Genomic DNA, 20,254 nt, shown 5'->3' with positions numbered 1-20,254 from the left:
GAAGGGGCGGGGCTATACTATGAGCGGATCCAGCAGCTCACAAGCGCCATTTTCCCTACTGCAGCTGACACAGACGCTGACTGACAGGGACGCGCAACTCCTCCGGAAAGCCTCCAGTTTACCTCAGCGGTACCAGGGGGTTATAGGGTTCCGGTATGAAAGATAGATAGTGTCTAGTTAGACAGTCAATAGATAGACACCATATGTTAGATGGACATTAGGTCGACAGGGTCAAAAGGTCGACATGGTCAAGAGGTCGACATGGTCAAGAGGTCGACATGGAAAAGGTCGACAGGTCAAAAGGTCGACAGGGTCAAAAGGTAGACACCATGTTTTTTGCATTTTTGTGGTTTGTGTGGATAGTTTTGTCATCTGGGACCCCCAATTGTAGAAAGGCATACCCTCGCGGGGCTCGCTTTGCTCGCCACGCTTCGGGCATGGTGGCTCGCTGCGCTCGCCACAAGGTTTATAACCAATTCTATGCCGACATGGATAGAGAAAGTATGAAATAATCCAAAAACATGTTACATTTAAAAAAAAACATTTGTCTATCTTTTTTATGTCGACAATTTTCATGTCGACCTTTTGAGCATGTCGACCTTTTGACCTGTCGACCTTTTCCATGTCGACCTTTTGACCCTGTCGACCTAATGTCTGTCTAATATATGGTGTCTATCTATTGACTGTCTAACTAGACACTGTCTATCTATCAAACTGATAGGGTCATAGCAGGGGGGAGCGGTTTACTAGTGTACTAAGTCCCTAATCTAGGTAATTAGTCTGCGACCAGGCTAAGCTTGGCATTAGCGATAAGGGCGCCGTGTGCTGGTTTCATACTCTCTCTTTCTGTCTCTGTCTCTCTGGAAGGGTTCTTTGTGGGTTAATTGTGCTGTTAACCTTTTCCTGTGTGTGTTCTGTCAGGCAAAGAGTGTTTTTTCATGTAAGGCAGTGTTCCTCTTCTCTAGGGGATTCACTAGTGTGTACTCAGTGTAGTATCCCTTCCCATGCTAGTGGGGCAGAACCAGCATGGCTGAACTACATTAGGGGAATGATTTCCACCATTTCTACAAAATTATCTCGCAATGAGAAAGAGACGCACTGTCTCAGTCCTCTACCACTTTGGCCCATATACTGCAATCTTACTTTAATATAAAAAAAAAAATCCTCAGCCACTTTTCCTGTGTCAAAGGAACTAAATACCCTGTTTGAAGAATCGCGGGTTAATCCACATAAGAAATTTCAAATTCCTAGGCGGTTATTATCATCTTTTCCGTTTCCTCCTGAGGATAGGAAAAAATGGGAAAATCCATCGATAGTGGATGCGTCAGTCTCTAGGCTCTCATGTGAAATTGTACTACCTGTGCCTGGTGCAGCCTCCCTAAAAGATGCAGCTGATCGCAAGATTGAGACTACACTCAAATCGTTGTATACTGCTGCCAGGGTGGCCCAGAGACCCACTATAGTATGTGGGTGGATTACAAGAGCCATTGCTAAATGGTCAGGTAATTTAATTGAGGGGTTAGACACCTTACCTCAAGAGGAAATTATTTTGCTCCTGCAATATACACAACACTGCGAAATTTATGGTGGAAGCCATAAAAGAAATAGGTTTGCTTAATGCACGCACTACAGCTATGGCAGTGTCGGCACACAGAGGATTATGGCTACGTCAGTGGACTGCTGACATGGACTCCAGGAAAGGAGTGGAAGGCCTACCTTTCACAGGAGAGGCCTTATTCAGAGATGAACTCGACAAATGGATCTCCCGAGCTACTGCAGGTAAGTCCACATACCTACCTTCTGCAGCTCCTCCAGCTAGGAAGGCCTACTCAGGACCTAATCTACAGTCCTTTCAGACTGCCAAGATTAGGGGCAAGGCCAGAGGTTCTTCTACCGCTGCCAGAGGTGCTAGTGGTAAACCACGCAAACCAGTGACTGCTGGTTCACAGGAACACAGCTCAGGCTCTGCTTCCTCAAAACCTTCCGCATGACGGTGGACCGTGATGCCTGGAAGACAAGAGGGTGGGAGCCCAGCTAAATTTCTTCAGTCACATCTGGACATAGTCGTGCCAGGATCCCTGGGTCATAGACTTTATATCCCAGGGCTACAGACTGGAGTTCCAGGAGCTCTCACCTCACAGATTCTTCAAATCAGGCTTACCAGTTTCACAAGAGGCAAGAGTAAACTTACACAACGCCATTCAAAAACTGTTACAGACCTAGGTCATTATCCCAGTTACACCTCACCTACACAACAAGGGTTACTATTCCAGCTTGTTTGTAGTACCGAAACTGGACGGTTCGGTAAGACCGATTCTGAACCTCAAGTCATTGAACCCGTACTTACGAGTGTCCAAATTCAAGATGGAGTCGTTGAGAGCGGTAATCTCAGGTCTGGAGGAGGGGGAATTCCTAATGTCTCTGGATGTCAAGGATGCGTACCTTCACATTCCGATCTGGCCACCTCATCAGGCTTATCTACGGTTTGCACTGCAGGACTGCCACTACTAGTTTCAGGCCCTGCCATTTGGTCTCTCCACGGCTCCGAGCGTGTTCACCAAAGTGATGGCAGAGATGATGATGTTGCTCCGCAGATAGGGAGTGAATATAGTTCTGTACTTGGACGATATTCTGATAAAGGCACCATCCAGGGAACAGCTGTTGCAGAACATTGCCCTCTCAACCAGACTACTCCTGGATCATGGGTGGATTCTGAACCTGCCAAAATCTCACCTAGAACCAACGCAGAGGCTTCAGTTCCTGGGAATGATACAGGACACAGAGTCTCAGAAAGTATTCCTTCCCTTGGAAAAGGCAATGGTTATCCAGTCGATGATTCGGGACGTCTTGAAGCTGACCCGAATCTCAGTGCATCTCTGCATACAGATGTAGCCACCTTTATCTTGAGTGGCCGCGGCGTTTGTCCCGTTCGACCATACGCAGCGTACTGTGGCGTAGCGAGGCGCGCCTAGCCACAGAGAGGCTATCTAATCGCACGGAGACAGACATTTGACGTTTGGCGTTACCTTTACGTGTAATACCTGCGATCAGCCACCAGATGTCGCTTTTTACAATCACCACTGCGCATGCGTGTGGTCTCCCGTAAAATACAATACTGACATACATAATAAGGACTACTTTACTAAGGCGTCTCATTACGCTGCATACAGTAAATACTGTACTCATTACGCTGCATTATTTAATACAGTACTGTATATACAGTACGACACCGACGCAAATAGTACAGCATACAGTGTATGATCCATCTACAATACTTTATGAATACTGTATGTGAGCGTCCAAGTCCCGCAGACAAAACACAGTACTGTAAAACCAGTAGTGTACACTGTCGCAAATGGATGTGTGTTACAAGTTCACTATTGCCTCTCAAGATTAGGAATTTTCTACAGTATGTTATCGTCCTAATCCCGTAGCCATTACAGCATAATCAAAACCAACGGATTTATACATTTGTCTGCGGCGAAGTGGTGAAGTGTTTCGCTTCCTATACTCAGAGTCCAGGGTTCGATTCCTTAAGTACGAATGCATGTTACTGTAGTTTTTTTCAGACACTTTATTATTTTTTTTATTCACATACTGTAAACCAGGGCATACAGTAGCTGCATGAGCGGTTCTATGCGATCGAGTCCGGTGTACCATAATGTGCAGGTTCTATGCAGGTTAAGGTTCTATGCTCCGTACACAGTACACATACAATTCTGTAGCTGGGCAGACTGAATAGAAATGGCTACCACCTATGACTCCTTGCCCCACAGAGGCCCTAGGCTACGGAGCAAGTAATAGTCCAGATTGTACAGACTATGGGGCAATGCTGAAGGAGCGTCACAATCCCCTAGCTAAAATACACAGTATGCATATTATGGTACACCGGACTCGATGACATACTGTAGCACACTGGCAAAATGGCCGCCGCCCCTGAACCCTTGTGCAGGTTATGGGGCAATGCTGAAGGAGCATCACAATCCCCTAGCCAAAATACACAGGGGAGGGATAAGCTACTGTAGGATTGCATACAGTATTACGGTACACCGGACTCAATCGCATAGCACACTGTCAAAACGACCACTACCCATGAACCCCCACCTCCTGAACCCCCACCTCGTGGCAGGCAGCAGTTGGGTATGGAATGAGAAATGGCATAAGCTGTGCAGGCTACGGGGCGATGCTGAAGGAGCGTCACAATCCCCTAGCCAAAATACACAGAGATACTGTAAGCGAGGTCTATGCACATTACAGTACTGTACGTTACACCGGGCTCGGTCGCATAGCAAACTGACAAAACACAAGTTTTACAGTACATACAGTAAAGCAGGCCAAAGCTGCAGGAGAGTTTCTACTGTAAAGGTTCTATGCACCGTACGGTAATGTACACATACCTGTACAATTCTATAGCAGGGCAGACTCAATTGAAATGGCTACCGCCTGTGACTCCTAGCTCCTAGGAGGCACTCAGCTATGGAGCAAATAACAGCACAGATTTTGCAGGCTACGGGGCAATGCTGAAGGAGCGTCACAATCCCCTAGCTACAATACACAGGGGTGATAGAGATAATCGAGTGGCTGGAGGGGGGTCCCCTTGATTTAAGGGGCCCCCACTCCTCCAGGGTACTCCGGCCAGGTGTGACTAGTTGGGTATTTAATTCCATGGCCGCAGGGACCGGTATAAAAGTCTCCCCCGGCTGTGCATTATCTGTCCAGCTAGTGGAGCCCAGTGCTGATTCAAAAAATATGGGGAACCCCTACGCTTTTTTTGTCCCCCTTATTTTTTGCACCAGGACCAGGCGCAGAGCCCGGTGCTGGTTCTAAAAAGATGGGGGATCCCGTGTCCATTTTTTCCGTATTCCTGCCGGAATTCGACTGCAATTGCATATACAGTACTGTACCCCTTAATGTCACTGCTTACAGTATACAGTATTTAGACATGAGCTTGTGTACAGTATCTGTCATGAGGTGCTTTTTTCACTGACACTATAACTTTTTTCTATTGTGATATACTGTACAGAGGCGGCAAACTAGCCAAACGGGAATAATCAGCTTCTGCAGAATAAAATGAGATGCTACAGTACATGCCTATATTCTGTGAGTGACTGCGGCTCTATGAAATTAAATCAGAAAATTTAAATATGAAATGCATTACTAATGTGTGGCATTACTGTACTGTATGTGTATAAGGTGTACTACAATATTTTCTGGTGTAACATAAGGAAAGGGCACTACTGCATGGTCTAATGCAGTGGTTCTCAAACTTGGTCCTCAGGACCCCACACAGTGCATGTTTTGCAGGTAAACCAGCAAGTGCACAGATGTATTCATTACTAACTGACACATTTTAGAAGGTCCATACAGTAGGTGGAGCTAATTTTTTCACTTGTGATTCTGTGAGACCTGCAAAACCTGCACTGTGTGGGGTCCTGAGGACTGAGTTTGAGAACCTGTGGTCTAATGTAAATAAAGATGAATGTGGTGGGGTGTAATGTGAATAAGGGGCATTACTGTTAGGAGTAATGTGGTACTATGATATGATGTCATGAGAATAAGAGACACCACTGCATGATATAATGTGAATAAAGTTGCAGTACTGTGTTGTGTCATTTCATCTTCGGGTATTATTGTGTTACCATGCCCCTTCCCAGCAAGAACATACTGTACACTGTTTTGGGCTGGCACTAAATGTGCACATTGTTCTTATTTAGATTATAGGGGGTAGGAGCGCCAAAATGGGTGATGGTGCTGGGAAAGGGGTGCAGGGTTAGAGGCGAAACTACGTAGCATCTGTGCAAGAGGGCATCAGCCAAAATCTAGCCTAGGGCATCATGTTGGTCAGGTTTGGCTCTGATAATACTGTATACTGTACTCTTACTGTACTTTGCATTCAATACAGATACTGTTTGCACACAGGTTTTACATGAATCATTGGCAATGCTGCAGGAGTGTCTCATTAGGCAATCTAAAATATACCACGACTATGGGTGGGGATACAGTAGGGAAGTTCTGTCACCATAAGCTGTCTGCTGTGTATAGCATATTTCCATCTGAGATGCATTTGTGTGTTTGTAATAAGAAAAAAACATTTTACTGTACATTTAGTGGATACAGTATTTCTCCCCCATAATGACGTATCATACTGTACAGGTACCCTCATGTACTGTACCGTACCATACTGTAAAATTGAATATTTATTGGAAAAACATCAATATTAATGTAAAAATAAAGTATTACAACATCCGATTCCATGTACTGCACTGATCAAAATGTACAGTACTCTTATTCAGGACTTATAAAACTGAAAATAACTGTTCATACAGTACACATCAATAACATTACTACTGTATAATATTCTACATTAGTTTATGCAATAATCAGACAAAGGCAATTTTATCATTTTTTTTAATAATGCACCAATTTAAAATTTTAAACAGAAAATACAGAACTACATATTTGTGGCTTGACCATTTCTTTCAACTACAACAGGTAATACTTTATACAGGTGATTTATATAATTATTACAATGTTCAGGTGTGAGTACTTCTAGCCAAAATTTCTTTATCCCATCCACCAGTTGCTGTTTTGTTGTTGGCTTTGCAACACTCCTAACGTACCTCTTCAATTGAGCCCACACTAATTCGATTGGGTTCATGTCTGGTTCATGTCTGGAATGCAAATGCTGGTCATGTGCAATACACAAACGCCCACTGTAGTACTGTTTTGCTCACTTACAGTACTGTACTGTAGGTTGCATTTAGCGTAAAGAATCGCTCCTGCAGATGTACTTTGATTTACTGTATGTGAAACCTGTGTGCATCCTTCCATTGGATGTACTGTATTGGAGAGAAATTTTTTTTTTTTAAAGTGAATGTCACGGGAACACATTAAAAATAAGGTTGGCACTTCCTTCCCATTGGTGTTGGTTTACAGTATGCCGTAGTGTACTCGGACGCTCATGTAATTGCATTTCAAAGGCACAGTATTTTCCATCGTCTCCCCCCTACCCCCATCGCCCTTCCCCCCTGGGGGCCTGCACAGGGAGGAAATTCAGGTCCTGTGCAATACACAAACGCTGAAGATCTACAGTACTGTTTTGCTCAGTTGGTAGCGTCAGAATACACTCATTTCATTCCCGCTGTTTAGGTGCATTTAGCGTAAAGAATCGCTCCTGCAGATGTACTTTGATTTATGTGAAATCTGTGTGCATCCTTCCATTGACTGTCTTACAGTGTAAATAAAATAATACAGTGCATTATTACAGAAAAAAAAAAAAAAAAGAAAGAAAGAAAGCACATCAGGTCTCGAACCCTGGACCCCCAGCGAGGGAGGTGGGAGCCTTCACCCCTAGCCCACGACGCCTCATGAGAGATTTCCAATTTCATGTGTGAAAGTACTGCAAACAGCGGCCGGCCCCCGCCCCATTGCTGTTGGTTTATGCCTTAGAGGACTCGGACGCTCGCATTTGTAAAGCACGGTGTTTTCCTCCGCCTCCGGCTAGCCTGTTGCCCTTCCCCCATGGGAGCCTGCACAGATCATGCAGTAGACAGGGAGGGAATGCAAATGCTGGTCATGTGCAATACACAAACGCCCACTGTAGTACTGTTTTGCTCACTTACAGTACTGTACTGTAGGTTGCATTTAGCGTAAAGAATCGCTCCTGCAGATGTACTTTGATTTACTGTATGTGAAACCTGTGTGCATCCTTCCATTGGATGTACTGTATTGGAGAGAAATTTTTTTTTTTTAAAGTGAATGTCACGGGAACACATTAAAAATAAGGTTGGCACTTCCTTCCCATTGGTGTTGGTTTACAGTATGCCGTAGTGTACTCGGACGCTCATGTAATTGCATTTCAAAGGCACAGTATTTTCCATCGTCTCCCCCCTACCCCCATCGCCCTTCCCCCCTGGGGGCCTGCACAGGGAGGAAATTCAGGTCCTGTGCAATACACAAACGCTGAAGATCTACAGTACTGTTTTGCTCAGTTGGTAGCGTCAGAATACACTCATTTCATTCCCGCTGTTTAGGTGCATTTAGCGTAAAGAATCGCTCCTGCAGATGTACTTTGATTTATGTGAAATCTGTGTGCATCCTTCCATTGACTGTCTTACAGTGTAAATAAAATAATACAGTGCATTATTACAGAAAAAAAAAAAAAAAGAAAGAAAGAAAGCACATCAGGTCTCGAACCCTGGACCCCCAGCGAGGGAGGTGGGAGCCTTCACCCCTAGCCCACGACGCCTCATGAGAGATTTCCAATTTCATGTGTGAAAGTACTGCAAACAGCGGCCGGCCCCCGCCCCATTGCTGTTGGTTTATGCCTTAGAGGACTCGGACGCTCGCATTTGTAAAGCACGGTGTTTTCCTCCGCCTCCGGCTAGCCTGTCGCCCTTCCCCCATGGGAGCCTGCACAGATCATGCAGTAGACAGGGAGGGAATGCAAATGCTGGTCATGTGCAATACACAAACGCCCACTGTAGTACTGTTTTGCTCACTTACAGTACTGTACTGTAGGTTGCATTTAGCGTAAAGAATCGCTCCTGCAGATGTACTTTGATTTACTGTATGTGAAACCTGTGTGCATCCTTCCATTGGATGTACTGTATTGGAGAGAATTTTTTTTTTTTTTAAGTGAATGTCACGGGAACACATTAAAAATAAGGTTGGCACTTCCTTCCCATTGGTGTTGGTTTACAGTATGCCGTAGTGTACTCGGACGCTCATGTAATTGCATTTCAAAGGCACAGTATTTTCCATCGTCTCCCCCCTACCCCCATCGCCCTTCCCCCCTGGGGGCCTGCACAGGGAGGAAATTCAGGTCCTGTGCAATACACAAACGCTGAAGATCTACAGTACTGTTTTGCTCAGTTGGTAGCGTCAGAATACACTCATTTCATTCCCGCTGTTTAGGTGCATTTAGCGTAAAGAATCGCTCCTGCAGATGTACTTTGATTTATGTGAAATCTGTGTGCATCCTTCCATTGACTGTCTTACAGTGTAAATAAAATAATACAGTGCATTATTACAGAAAAAAAAAAAAAAAGAAAGAAAGCACATCAGGTCTCGAACCCTGGACCCCCAGCGAGGGAGGTGGGAGCCTTCACCCCTAGCCCACGACGCCTCATGAGAGATTTCCAATTTCATGTGTGAAAGTACTGCAAACAGCGGCCGGCCCCCGCCCCATTGCTGTTGGTTTATGCCTTAGAGGACTCGGACGCTCGCATTTGTAAAGCACGGTGTTTTCCTCCGCCTCCGGCTAGCCTGTTGCCCTTCCCCCATGGGAGCCTGCACAGATCATGCAGTAGACAGGGAGGGAATGCAAATGCTGGTCATGTGCAATACACAAACGCCCACTGTAGTACTGTTTTGCTCACTTACAGTACTGTACTGTAGGTTGCATTTAGCGTAAAGAATCGCTCCTGCAGATGTACTTTGATTTACTGTATGTGAAACCTGTGTGCATCCTTCCATTGGATGTACTGTATTGGAGAGAAATTTTTTTTTTTTAAAGTGAATGTCACGGGAACACATTAAAAATAAGGTTGGCACTTCCTTCCCATTGGTGTTGGTTTACAGTATGCCGTAGTGTACTCGGACGCTCATGTAATTGCATTTCAAAGGCACAGTATTTTCCATCGTCTCCCCCCTACCCCCATCGCCCTTCCCCCCTGGGGGCCTGCACAGGGAGGAAATTCAGGTCCTGTGCAATACACAAACGCTGAAGATCTACAGTACTGTTTTGCTCAGTTGGTAGCGTCAGAATACACTCATTTCATTCCCGCTGTTTAGGTGCATTTAGCGTAAAGAATCGCTCCTGCAGATGTACTTTGATTTATGTGAAATCTGTGTGCATCCTTCCATTGACTGTCTTACAGTGTAAATAAAATAATACAGTGCATTATTACAGAAAAAAAAAAAAAAAGAAAGAAAGAAAGCACATCAGGTCTCGAACCCTGGACCCCCAGCGAGGGAGGTGGGAGCCTTCACCCCTAGCCCACGACGCCTCATGAGAGATTTCCAATTTCATGTGTGAAAGTACTGCAAACAGCGGCCGGCCCCCGCCCCATTGCTGTTGGTTTATGCCTTAGAGGACTCGGACGCTCGCATTTGTAAAGCACGGTGTTTTCCTCCGCCTCCGGCTAGTCCTCCATTCCCATTATGCATTAGCGAACTCAGACGCTCATATATTTTAAAAGCACGGTGTTTATACATTGTACTGTACATTCTTCCTTTTACACAATTACTGTAGTTGCGTCTCCATACACATACTGTACAGTACTCCATACTTTTTCCACCGCCTCCCGTTACGCCTACAGTATTGCCAGAGCTGTAGATCAATCCGCCGCTATACTGTACGATCGAAAGTACTGGATTAGTGGAGCATTAGCGACACAGTGGTGGAGATGTGTAATGCATGATGAGTATCTAGATCGCCTCAACGCGCCTGCCTGTGATGAAACTCAGCTATCGCATTAGCGTGACTAAACGCCCGTCTCGGCGGAGAAACAGTCAAGATAAAGGTGGCTACATCTGTATGCCTTCTGGAGAAATTGGTGGCTTCTTACGAAGCAATTCAGTACGGAAGCTTTCATGCGAGGCCCTTCCAGCTGGATCTGTTGGACAAATGCTCCGGATAACATCTTCATGTGCACCAGAGGATTCGTCTGTCGCCAAAAGCCAGGATCTCTCTCCTGGGGTGGCTACAGACTTCTCACCTAGTCAAGGGTAGGAGGTTCGGGATTTAGAATTGGATTCTGCTAACCACAGACGCAAGCCTCAGAGGTTGGGGAGCACTCACCCAGGGGGTGCAGTTTCAGGAAAGATGGTCAAGTTAGGAAGTCGTCCTTCCAATAAACATCCTGGAACTCAGGGCTATCTACAATACCTTTCTGCAGGCCTCATCTCTTCTTCAGAATCAGGCCATTCAGGTCCAGTCGGACAATGTGACGGCGGTGACGTACATAAACCGACAGGGCGGAACAAAAAGCAGAGCCGCAATGTCAGAGGTGTCAAGAATTCTCTTCTGGGCGGAAAAACACACTGGCGTTGTTGGTGATCTTCATTCCAGGAGTAGACAACTGGGAAGCAGACTTCCTCAGCAGACACGATCTGCACCTGGGGAAATGGGGCCTCCACCCGGAGGTGTTCCGGTGGTTAACACTTCAGTGGGGGTATCTACAAATCAACATGATGGCCTCTCGACTCAACAAGAAGCTCAAGCGGTATAGTTCCAAGTCGAGGGACCCACAGGCAGTAGCGGTAGACGCCCTGACAACTCCGTGGGTTTATCAGCTGGTGTACTTGTTTCCTCCCATTCCTCTGATCCAAAGAATTCTAAAAAGAATAAAAAGGGAAAAGGTTCAAGCAATCCTCATTGCTCCGGACTGGCCACGAAGTGCCTGGTATGCGGATCTTCTCAAGATGCTGATCGAAGATCCGTGGCCTCTGCCTCTTCGAGAGGATTTTCTGCAGCAGGGCCCGTTTGTCTATCAAGACTTACCATGGCTATGTTTAACGGTATGGATGTTGAACGCTTGATTTTAGCCAGGATAGGAATTCCTGACAAGGTCATCCTAACTATGATCCAAGCCTGTAAGGGGGTAACGTCTAAACATTACCATCGTATTTGGAAGAAATATGTCTATTGGTGTGAGAGCAGACAATATTCTGCAGTGGAATTTCATCTGGGATATTTCCTGCTTTTTCTGCAGTCGGGAGTTGACATAAGCCTACGCCTAAGCTCCATTAAAGTTCAGATTTCAGCCTTGTTTATTTTCTTTCAGAAACAATTGACTTCTCTCCCTGAGGTCCAGACATTCTTAACAGGTGTTCTACACTTACAGCCTCCCTTTGTGCCTCCTACGGCACCTTGGGATCTCAATTTAGTACTGCAGTTCCTTCAATCGGACTGGTTTGAACCGTTGCAGGAGGTAGACGTAAAGTACCTAATGTGGAAGACCGTCACACTGTTGGCCTTGGCTTCAGAAAGACATGTGTCGGAGCTGGGGGCGTTGTCTCACAAGAGCCCCATCTTAATTTTCCATTAGGACAGAGCTGAATTTAGGACTCGTCAGCAATTTCTTCCTAAGGTGGTGTCCGCGTTTCACATAAACCAACCTATTGTGGTTCCGGCTGTTACGGACGCCTCTGCTACTTCAAAGTCTTTGGATGCCGTAAGGGCTTTGAAGGTCTATGTGAAGAGAACAGCGCGTCACAGAAAAACGGACTCGCTGTTTGTTCTTTATGATCCCAATAAAATTGGGTGTCCTGCTTTGAAGCAGTCCATTGCACGCTGGATCAGGCTCACTATCCAGCATGCTTATTCCACGGCAGGTTTGCTGATTTCATAATCTGTTCAAGCCCACCCTACTAGGTCGGTGGGTTCATCTTGGGCGGCTGCCTGGGGTGTCTCGGCTTTACAGCTCTGCTGAGCAGCTACTTGGTCGGGTTCGAACACGTTTTAAGTTGCTAAGTTTTACAAGTTCGATACTTTGGCCTCTGAGGATCTTCAGTTTGGTCAATCAGTTCTGCAGGAACCTCAGCACGCTCCCACCCGGTTTGGGAGCTTTGGTACTTCCCCATGGTACTTTATGGATTCCCAGTATCCCCTAGGACGTAAGAGAAAATTGGATTTTAATTACCTACCGGTAAATCCTTTTCTCATAGTCCGTAGGGGATACTGGGTGCCCGGTGCTTCATTCTTCCTGCTCTGTTACTTGGTTCAGTAATGTTGTTTGGTTCAGCTGTTGCTGTCCCTGTTTGCAAGTTTTGTTAGCATGGCTTTCCTCTTGTTCTGATTGTGCTTGTTCGAATTCTCACCACTTTCCTTTTCTATATCCTTCTCTCAAAGTATGTCCGTCTCCTCTGGCACAGTTTCCCAGATTGAGTCTGGTAGGAGGGGCATAGAGGGAGGAGCCAGCACACACAATCAAACTTCTATAGTGCCCATGGCTCCTAGTGGACCCATCTATAACCCATGGTACTAAATGGATTCCCAGTATCCCCTACGGACTACGAGAAATGGATTTACCGGAAGGTAATTAAAATCCTATTTTTGCTCATTAGAGAAAAATGTTGCTGCTGCGATCAGGTCTAAACAAGGCCCATAATCACATTTTGATATCAAACATCAGATTATTTTTTAACAAAATATTATTTTAGTTACAATTAAGGAGAGGAAAAGATTAAGGGGTTGATGTATCAATTAGTGAAAATTGTAGAAAAGTGGAGAAGTTGCCCGTACCAACCAATCAGATTCAAAATAATATTTATCAAGTACATTCTATAAGATGATAGAATCTGGTTGCTTGGACATATACTGTAAAATCATGAGAAGTGATATCCATATCTGTATCTTAATATGGGAATTGAGAAGTGATGTTGAAATTGACGACTTCATGAAAATATAAATTGTGGTATTGGAATTTACAACACACTCTCTCTAATATACTGATTTGATTTGTATTTATGATGAGCATATCGGTTGTGCATTAATATTGCATTTTGCTTTCTTAATCGTAAAAGGTTTTGCAGATTGTAAGCATCATGGATGTGACTAGTAAACCTGTACCTGCAATGTGAAAATTCCAGCATTTACCAGAAGGGGAGCTGTAACATAGAGTACCTGGCTGGTTTGGGTTGCACTTGCAACATTTTAGTTTTGTGTCCCACAGCTGTTTATAATAAAAAAAAGTCATATGTGTCAGCTGCTCGATGCCTTGCACAGAGTTCACAGTACTGCACAGGGTCAGGTGACAAAGCATGAATTACGCAGTATTTGTTGGTGCCCATAGTAACATTTTTAGGCTGGGCACACACTTAGATGATATTGGCACAATTTGCCGTATCGGAATGACAAATCGTGTGACCCGGTGCAGTGTAATGGAACGAGATGTGTACTTAGTGTGTACTGGCAATCTGGTATGGGGTGGGGTGATGGGAAATCACCCCGACAGTCGGCCCGATTGCTGGTCGTCCTAGTTTGTACCCCGCCTTAGACTGACCAAATTTTGTTGGCTTTGTGTGTCATGACTACGTTCCAGTCTCTGTTCGGCCCTGGTGCTTAGTCACTCTTACTAACTGTGGTGTCTTTCCAATGAGTTATGCACAATACTATAAGCATTTGTATATGAATAGTGTACGCTATAAAATACAAATATTGGCGTTCATTGTTAGATCTAAAACAGATGCATTACTCTGCCCCACTGTAGGCACATCCGCTATAATAAATGTAGGGGTTTCGTCATAAGTCCTGCTCTAAAGCACTAAACACTTCCTTTTCCTTTTTAGCTACTCCTGTCCACCATACAAACATAGCACTATAATAATAATAATAATAATAATATAAAACTCAATTATGCCTCTTCAGCTGCAAACAGTGATGCAACCAGACGTGTGGAGGGGGGGAGGGGGGTTGGGGCAGGTATAAAGTACCCTGGCCCAGGCCTTTCTGGAGGCCTGGGCTTGATGACCAGGCAAGACTATCCCTCCTTGGCATATCAACTCCAGATGTAGCATGGTGGAGTTGACCAAGAGTCCTACATGTTTGTAAGATGAAACCTGTACCCATTAGCGAGGGCGCAGATAACAGGGCTATGTCAACAGAGGAAACTAAAATAACAAATGAGTGGAGTCCGGGGGCAGAGAGCCCAGGGAGGAGGTGTAGAGTGAAGCTGGTGTGTAAGGAAAGTAGATAATGAGAACAGAGGGAGGAGGGCCATTACAACTAGAGATGCTCAAATTTATTTCAAAGTGGTTCTTGACTTTTGTAAATGCATAATAAATACCTAATAGTCTACATACAAACAAAATGAGTAGTGTCAATAAAATATGTAACCAACTAGCTATTAAAATAAAGCAGCAAACAAAATATAAAAAAAATAACTAAAACTAAATATATACAGTATGTAAATAACTAAACATAAAAATGTGTCATTTGTGAATCGGCTCAACAAATCGAAAATAAATTAAAAAATAATCAACTTAAAAAATCTTACTACTTTATGTAATTGACAGCAAACAAGCACAAACCATAGCATGATTTTCTAATGGTAAAATTAATAGCAATTCATTTAATATTATATATTAACTTACTCAGATGTCAAAGTGGTTGAAAGATTTGGAGCATCTCTAGTTATAACTATGTTATGCTGTTAGACTTATCCTGCTGCTGAATCACTTTTCCCAAAGGGTTTTGTCTCAAACCAACGAAGCAGCTGCACACAAAGACATGCTCCAAAATGGATTAGGAATCTGTTTTCCAGTATCACAGCGGTCTATAATCCTGAGAGTCAGGATATTCAGTAACTAGAGAGGTCTGGATTACAGTTTACAGTAGTTTATACCCCAAAAAACTATATGTATGTTCACGTAGAGATAGATAGATAGATAGATAGATAGATAGATAGATAGATAGATAGATAGATAGATAGATAGATATAAACCATTATTCTTATAATTTACAGTATGGCATTATGGTATATGGTAGATAGATTAGTTTAACAATCCCATTATTATACAGGATATAAATATATATTAACAAAAGATGATAAAAGCCACCTATAGTACAATAATAAGTACAACACCCAGTGAAGTAATAGCTAATGTGAGTGGCCTCAAACCAAATATTCTCTGGTATATACTCATAGATGATAAATAATAGAATATACATGGTGAAACACATTTTTATGTGCCGTCCCTGATGAAGTCACATCAGCATTGTGTGCTGAGACAAAACTCGTTGTGTACTTCGTTTATCCCCATGACCTGCTCAGTTAGAGGATCCTTTACTTTGCATGCATTCTATCAGATAATCTATTTGACATTTATTAATACAGTATGTATGTGCATTACTTGGTTTTTTTATATTAAAATGTGTTAAAATATAATGCCATCTGTTTTAGTGATCAGGTAGAAAGGAAATATTAACTATATGAAGGTGAATATTCACTCTGTTCTAATTATGTTTTCAATCTGTGCATTTTAGATATGGAAGTGGTACAAATTAACAAGCGTGCATCTGGTCAGGCTTTTGAGCTGATACTGAAGCCTCCATCTCCAGTCTCTGAGGCTCCGAGGACTTTGGCCTCTCCAAAGAAGAAGGATCTCTCCCTAGAAGAGATTCAGGCAAAATTGGAAGCTGCAGAGGAGAGAAGAAAGGTAACTTGTGAAAATATATCCATTTCTTATCAGGCCAAAACAGTCTTATACTGGGTGCACAGTCACTAGGCAGAAGGATCAGCTGTCTGGCCGATCTGCTCACCTATCTGATGATCGGTAAGTGCATACACACTTACTAGTTGTTGGCCTGATGTGTTGTGTTTGATGTCACAACTGGATGGGCATTTACATGTCAGTCACCGGAGTCTCTGCAGCAAGTGCACGGGTGGTCTGCAGCCCGCCTGTACACACAGCACGATGTGCAATATATCTGCAGAAATATGCTGTGCTGCAGTTCCGATGCCATACGTCTGTGAACAACATCGTTCACAGACACATCGGGGTTAAACACCTGCCAACGTGCCCTCAATATATCGGCCATTCAATTGAACAGCTGATATATTGGCCAGTGTGTACCCAGCTTAAACCTTATTTTTCAAATGAGAATGTCACACAGGAACATCTTTGACAGAAGCTATATTTAAGTAAAGAGAGCTACTGTACATAGACAGATCAGGGGGGGGACGCAGGGCATACTGTACCCCGGGCCTTCCTTTGTCAGAGGGCCCCCCCGGCCAGAGTACACGGAGATCACTAGCTTTCCCTCTTATGCAGCAGCAGGACAGGCAACAAGAATGGTAAGCAGGACAGTAAGCAGTACAGGCAGAGACACATGAGTATCAGATTTCATGAGCTACAGACAGAGCTTTCTGACCAGAGATAGGAGGAGGAGAGAGCTATAAGTGACCCAGGAATCCCAGCTTTTCTTCCTCCTCACCTTGGTGTCTGGGTCCCGGGTAACCTGTTATCTAATGAGGATCTAGAGAAACACACACACACAGTCCTCCCGAGTCCTTTCCAAGTGTGTAAGTAGTACAGAGGATAATGCTATTCTTGCATGTGACAAGATAAATTATAGATTTCATTTTTCTAAGTGTATTTTAAGCTTAAGTTGTCTTTGTTCCACTACAAGAAATTTTTATAAAATAGCTGTCTCTCAATTAAGTGGCACTCTAAACATACCCAGGCATTAGTAAACTATTAGTTTAAATCTAATATACACTATTGGTTTAAATTGAATATACACAATCCATACATCCCAACATGACCTATTCCAGGAGGGACAAAATGCTCTCTACCTGGACTTCCTTCGTAAGTTATGATTGCAATCACCTGTGTTGAAACACCTTTCTTATCAATTAAATAGTTTAACACAGGTGACGCCGATCACATATTAAAAGGGAAGTCCAGGTAGAAAGCATTTGTCCCTCCTAGAATGGGTCATGTTGGGAGGTATGCATATCTTCCACTAGGGCCCCCCTATTTTATGTGCCCCGGGAACCCCCAAGGCTTAATCCGGCCCTGCTTCTATAGCAAGGTTAAATGCTCACATCTTTTTTTTTTTTTTTACAGATCCTGTGTATTAGATGATAGGGAATATTCATGTTGGCTTCTGGTGCCTGAACGCCTTATTAAATGACGTGCTAAATACCAACAATGGATGTGTAACCCATTGTTTCGAATTTCGTGTTAGCCAAATTGCTTGTTTTTCAAAGTGAGATCACTGGCAGATGACTGACCGCGCAACTTTTCTACTGTATCTTGCTATTTTTTTTTAAATATAATTATACACAATGTTTCTTTACAGTGATTTCCAGGAAAACACTGTAACATTCCATTTCGTATGCAGCTACAGCCGCAGTCAGACACAGAATATAGGCATATTATATCATTTTAATCAGCATAAGCTGCTTGTGCGTCATATTCACATACCGATGCGACTAAGATGCATTTAAACTGAAAAAGTCACATATAAAGACGCTCGGAGTTACCGAGTCCTGCCATGGCATTGTGTGACTGGAAGGGCTGTTTAACGTGACTGCAGCAAAGATGTCGGAGGACATATCGGTAGCATGTCCATGTTGGTCTAGCTGAGATTGTATATGGTCTCATGATCAGTTATTACAAGTTGATGTTTACATTAGATGCTGGATCAGTAGCAGTTTTGGCTTATTAAGTGATTTACAAGAGAGGTAAAGACCTCAGATGGATTAAACAATGCTTAGCCAATTTTCCAGAGATCATTTTTTGCATTTAAAAAGATAGTATACATTTGAATGTACACCATAATGCACCAGGCAACAAGCTAAGAGCATTTATATAGGTTATAGTAGATTCTCAATGGTAACTTCTGTTATCCTTACATTTCACAGTAGTGGGTACATTACGGCTTATAATACATGACTAGTAGTTTTATGGTAAGAAATTAAAACATTTTATTATTTTAATCAATGTTTAAATTATACTTTGATGTACTTTTTTATGTTATGCGTAAGTATTAAATGAAAGAGAAAAGAAGCAGTCTGTCGTATGTCTGTCACACCCCTATGTATTGTTGGAGGATCCTGTTATAGTCTTCTACATGAAGGTACCTGGGGAGTCAGGTGCAGGTGTTGTGCTGTGTCTGTTGGGACCAGTGTAATGTCTGGGTGAGGTAAATGTCTGGTTGAGGTAAATTTGTTGAAGGAAGTGTGGAATAAAGCAGAGAAGCTATAAGTATTGTTCAAACCCAGTATATTATCACATGGAAAGCATTTTATGTTTGTTATTCTTTAGCACGGATGAGGTATGTTCTAGTATGTACACTGTAGTAATAAAATATATATTCACATTTAATAACTTAATTGATTTTAAGATTTAAGAAATGTTTTGGGTGTTTTATAACAATTTACTAACACCAAGAGATAGATTTATTGTAATAGATAAATCCTGAATGTTATATCCTATTGTGCTCCACAGTCTCAGGAAGCCCAAATCCTGAAGCAGCTGGCAGAGAAACGAGAGCATGAGAGGGAAGTTCTCCAAAAGGCTCTGGAGGAAAACAATAATTTTAGCAAAATGGCAGAGGAAAAACTGATACTTAAAATGGAACAGATTAAAGAAAACCGTGAAGCCTATTTAGCTTCCCTTTTGGAACGTCTTCAGGAAAAGGTAAAAGAGTACAGCTAAATATATTACCCAGAATCCACTTAAAATTGTAACTTTATTATCATTATCTAAGCAAACATTTAATTCAATAATAGATCAATGTAACTTGATCTGTTGGTGTGATACTACGTGCCAAATTTGAGACATATCCTTATCTACAGTATTGTGGTCCTTACCATGGTACAATACTAAAGTGAAAATGCGGTAAAACCCCCGTTTTCAGGGGTTTTACCGTATTTTCAGGTATACTACTGCCTGGCTGACGGTCTTTCGGTGCAGAGGGTAAAACCAGCCTTTGCTTTTTCCACAGCCATCCTGAGGGATCCAATTGGATCACCCCGCCCCCCCCCCCCCCTCGTGTACCTCTGGACGCCGGGCGGAGGAGGCCCCCGTTCAGCCCCCCAGCTCCGGGCACCGCCGGCAGGTTGTCCTGCTCCAGTCGTCCTCCTCCTCTGGCCCAGCCTGGCAGCCAATCTTCATGTTGTACAGGCACCTCCTTTCCCAGCCCCAGGCTGTGCTGATTGGTGCAGCCTGTGGTGACAGCAGCGGGGGAGGAGCCGGCATCTCTGTCCATCCTTCCCCTGGAGTCACACCCACCTCCTTTCATCCAGCAGCAGCAGCCGGCAACGCAAAGCTCTTATCGGTGAGAGCTGTACTTTGCTATACTAATCGCATATGTTAATACATATGCGATTAGTATGTACTGTAGGCGAAGTGTGGCGGAATACTCCGCCACACCATAGTACATTCTGCCCCATGTAATTAATCAGCATAGCTATAAGGCTTTTTCAGAGACAAATCTTCCCTCCCTAATGAGAACCACCTACCACCGCACAAATTAGTTAAGAATGAAGCTAACGTATCCCACATTTGTCCAAACTCATTAGGTCATACTCTTACCCACAGGAAAATTGCTGGAGGGGCACAAACTGGTTTGCCATGGTGTATCTTTAATAGGCGCAGGGTGTACAGTGCACATGGGCCACTGTGTCCAGGAGGGCCAACACCACACACCTTGCACCCATATATTATACTCACCTCGGCATTGCAAAAATCACCAGGAAAATGGTGTAGCGCCCGTTTTTCCAGAGAATTGCACAGT

The 20,254-nt window shown here is 43.6% G+C and overlaps 1 protein-coding gene across 1 annotated transcript in view; it reads left to right on the top strand.

Annotated features, from left to right (window-relative positions):
• STMN2 (stathmin 2) overlaps window positions 1-20,254 on the top strand; it is an 81,194-nt gene that overhangs the window by 58,887 nt on the left and 2,053 nt on the right. The window contains exons 3-4 of the mRNA XM_063923941.1: window positions 15,992-16,164; window positions 18,964-19,155. Of these exons, the coding sequence (XP_063780011.1) occupies window positions 15,992-16,164; window positions 18,964-19,155 (365 nt within the window). The remainder of the gene's footprint in view (window positions 1-15,991; window positions 16,165-18,963; window positions 19,156-20,254) is intronic.

The sequence above is a fragment of the Pseudophryne corroboree genome, chromosome 5 (assembly GCF_028390025.1).
Source record: "Pseudophryne corroboree isolate aPseCor3 chromosome 5, aPseCor3.hap2, whole genome shotgun sequence".
In the NCBI taxonomy this organism is placed as follows: Eukaryota; Metazoa; Chordata; class Amphibia; order Anura; family Myobatrachidae; genus Pseudophryne; species Pseudophryne corroboree.
Note: the sequence above shows the minus strand (reverse complement) of the source record. Positions and strands in the feature narration are given on the sequence as shown.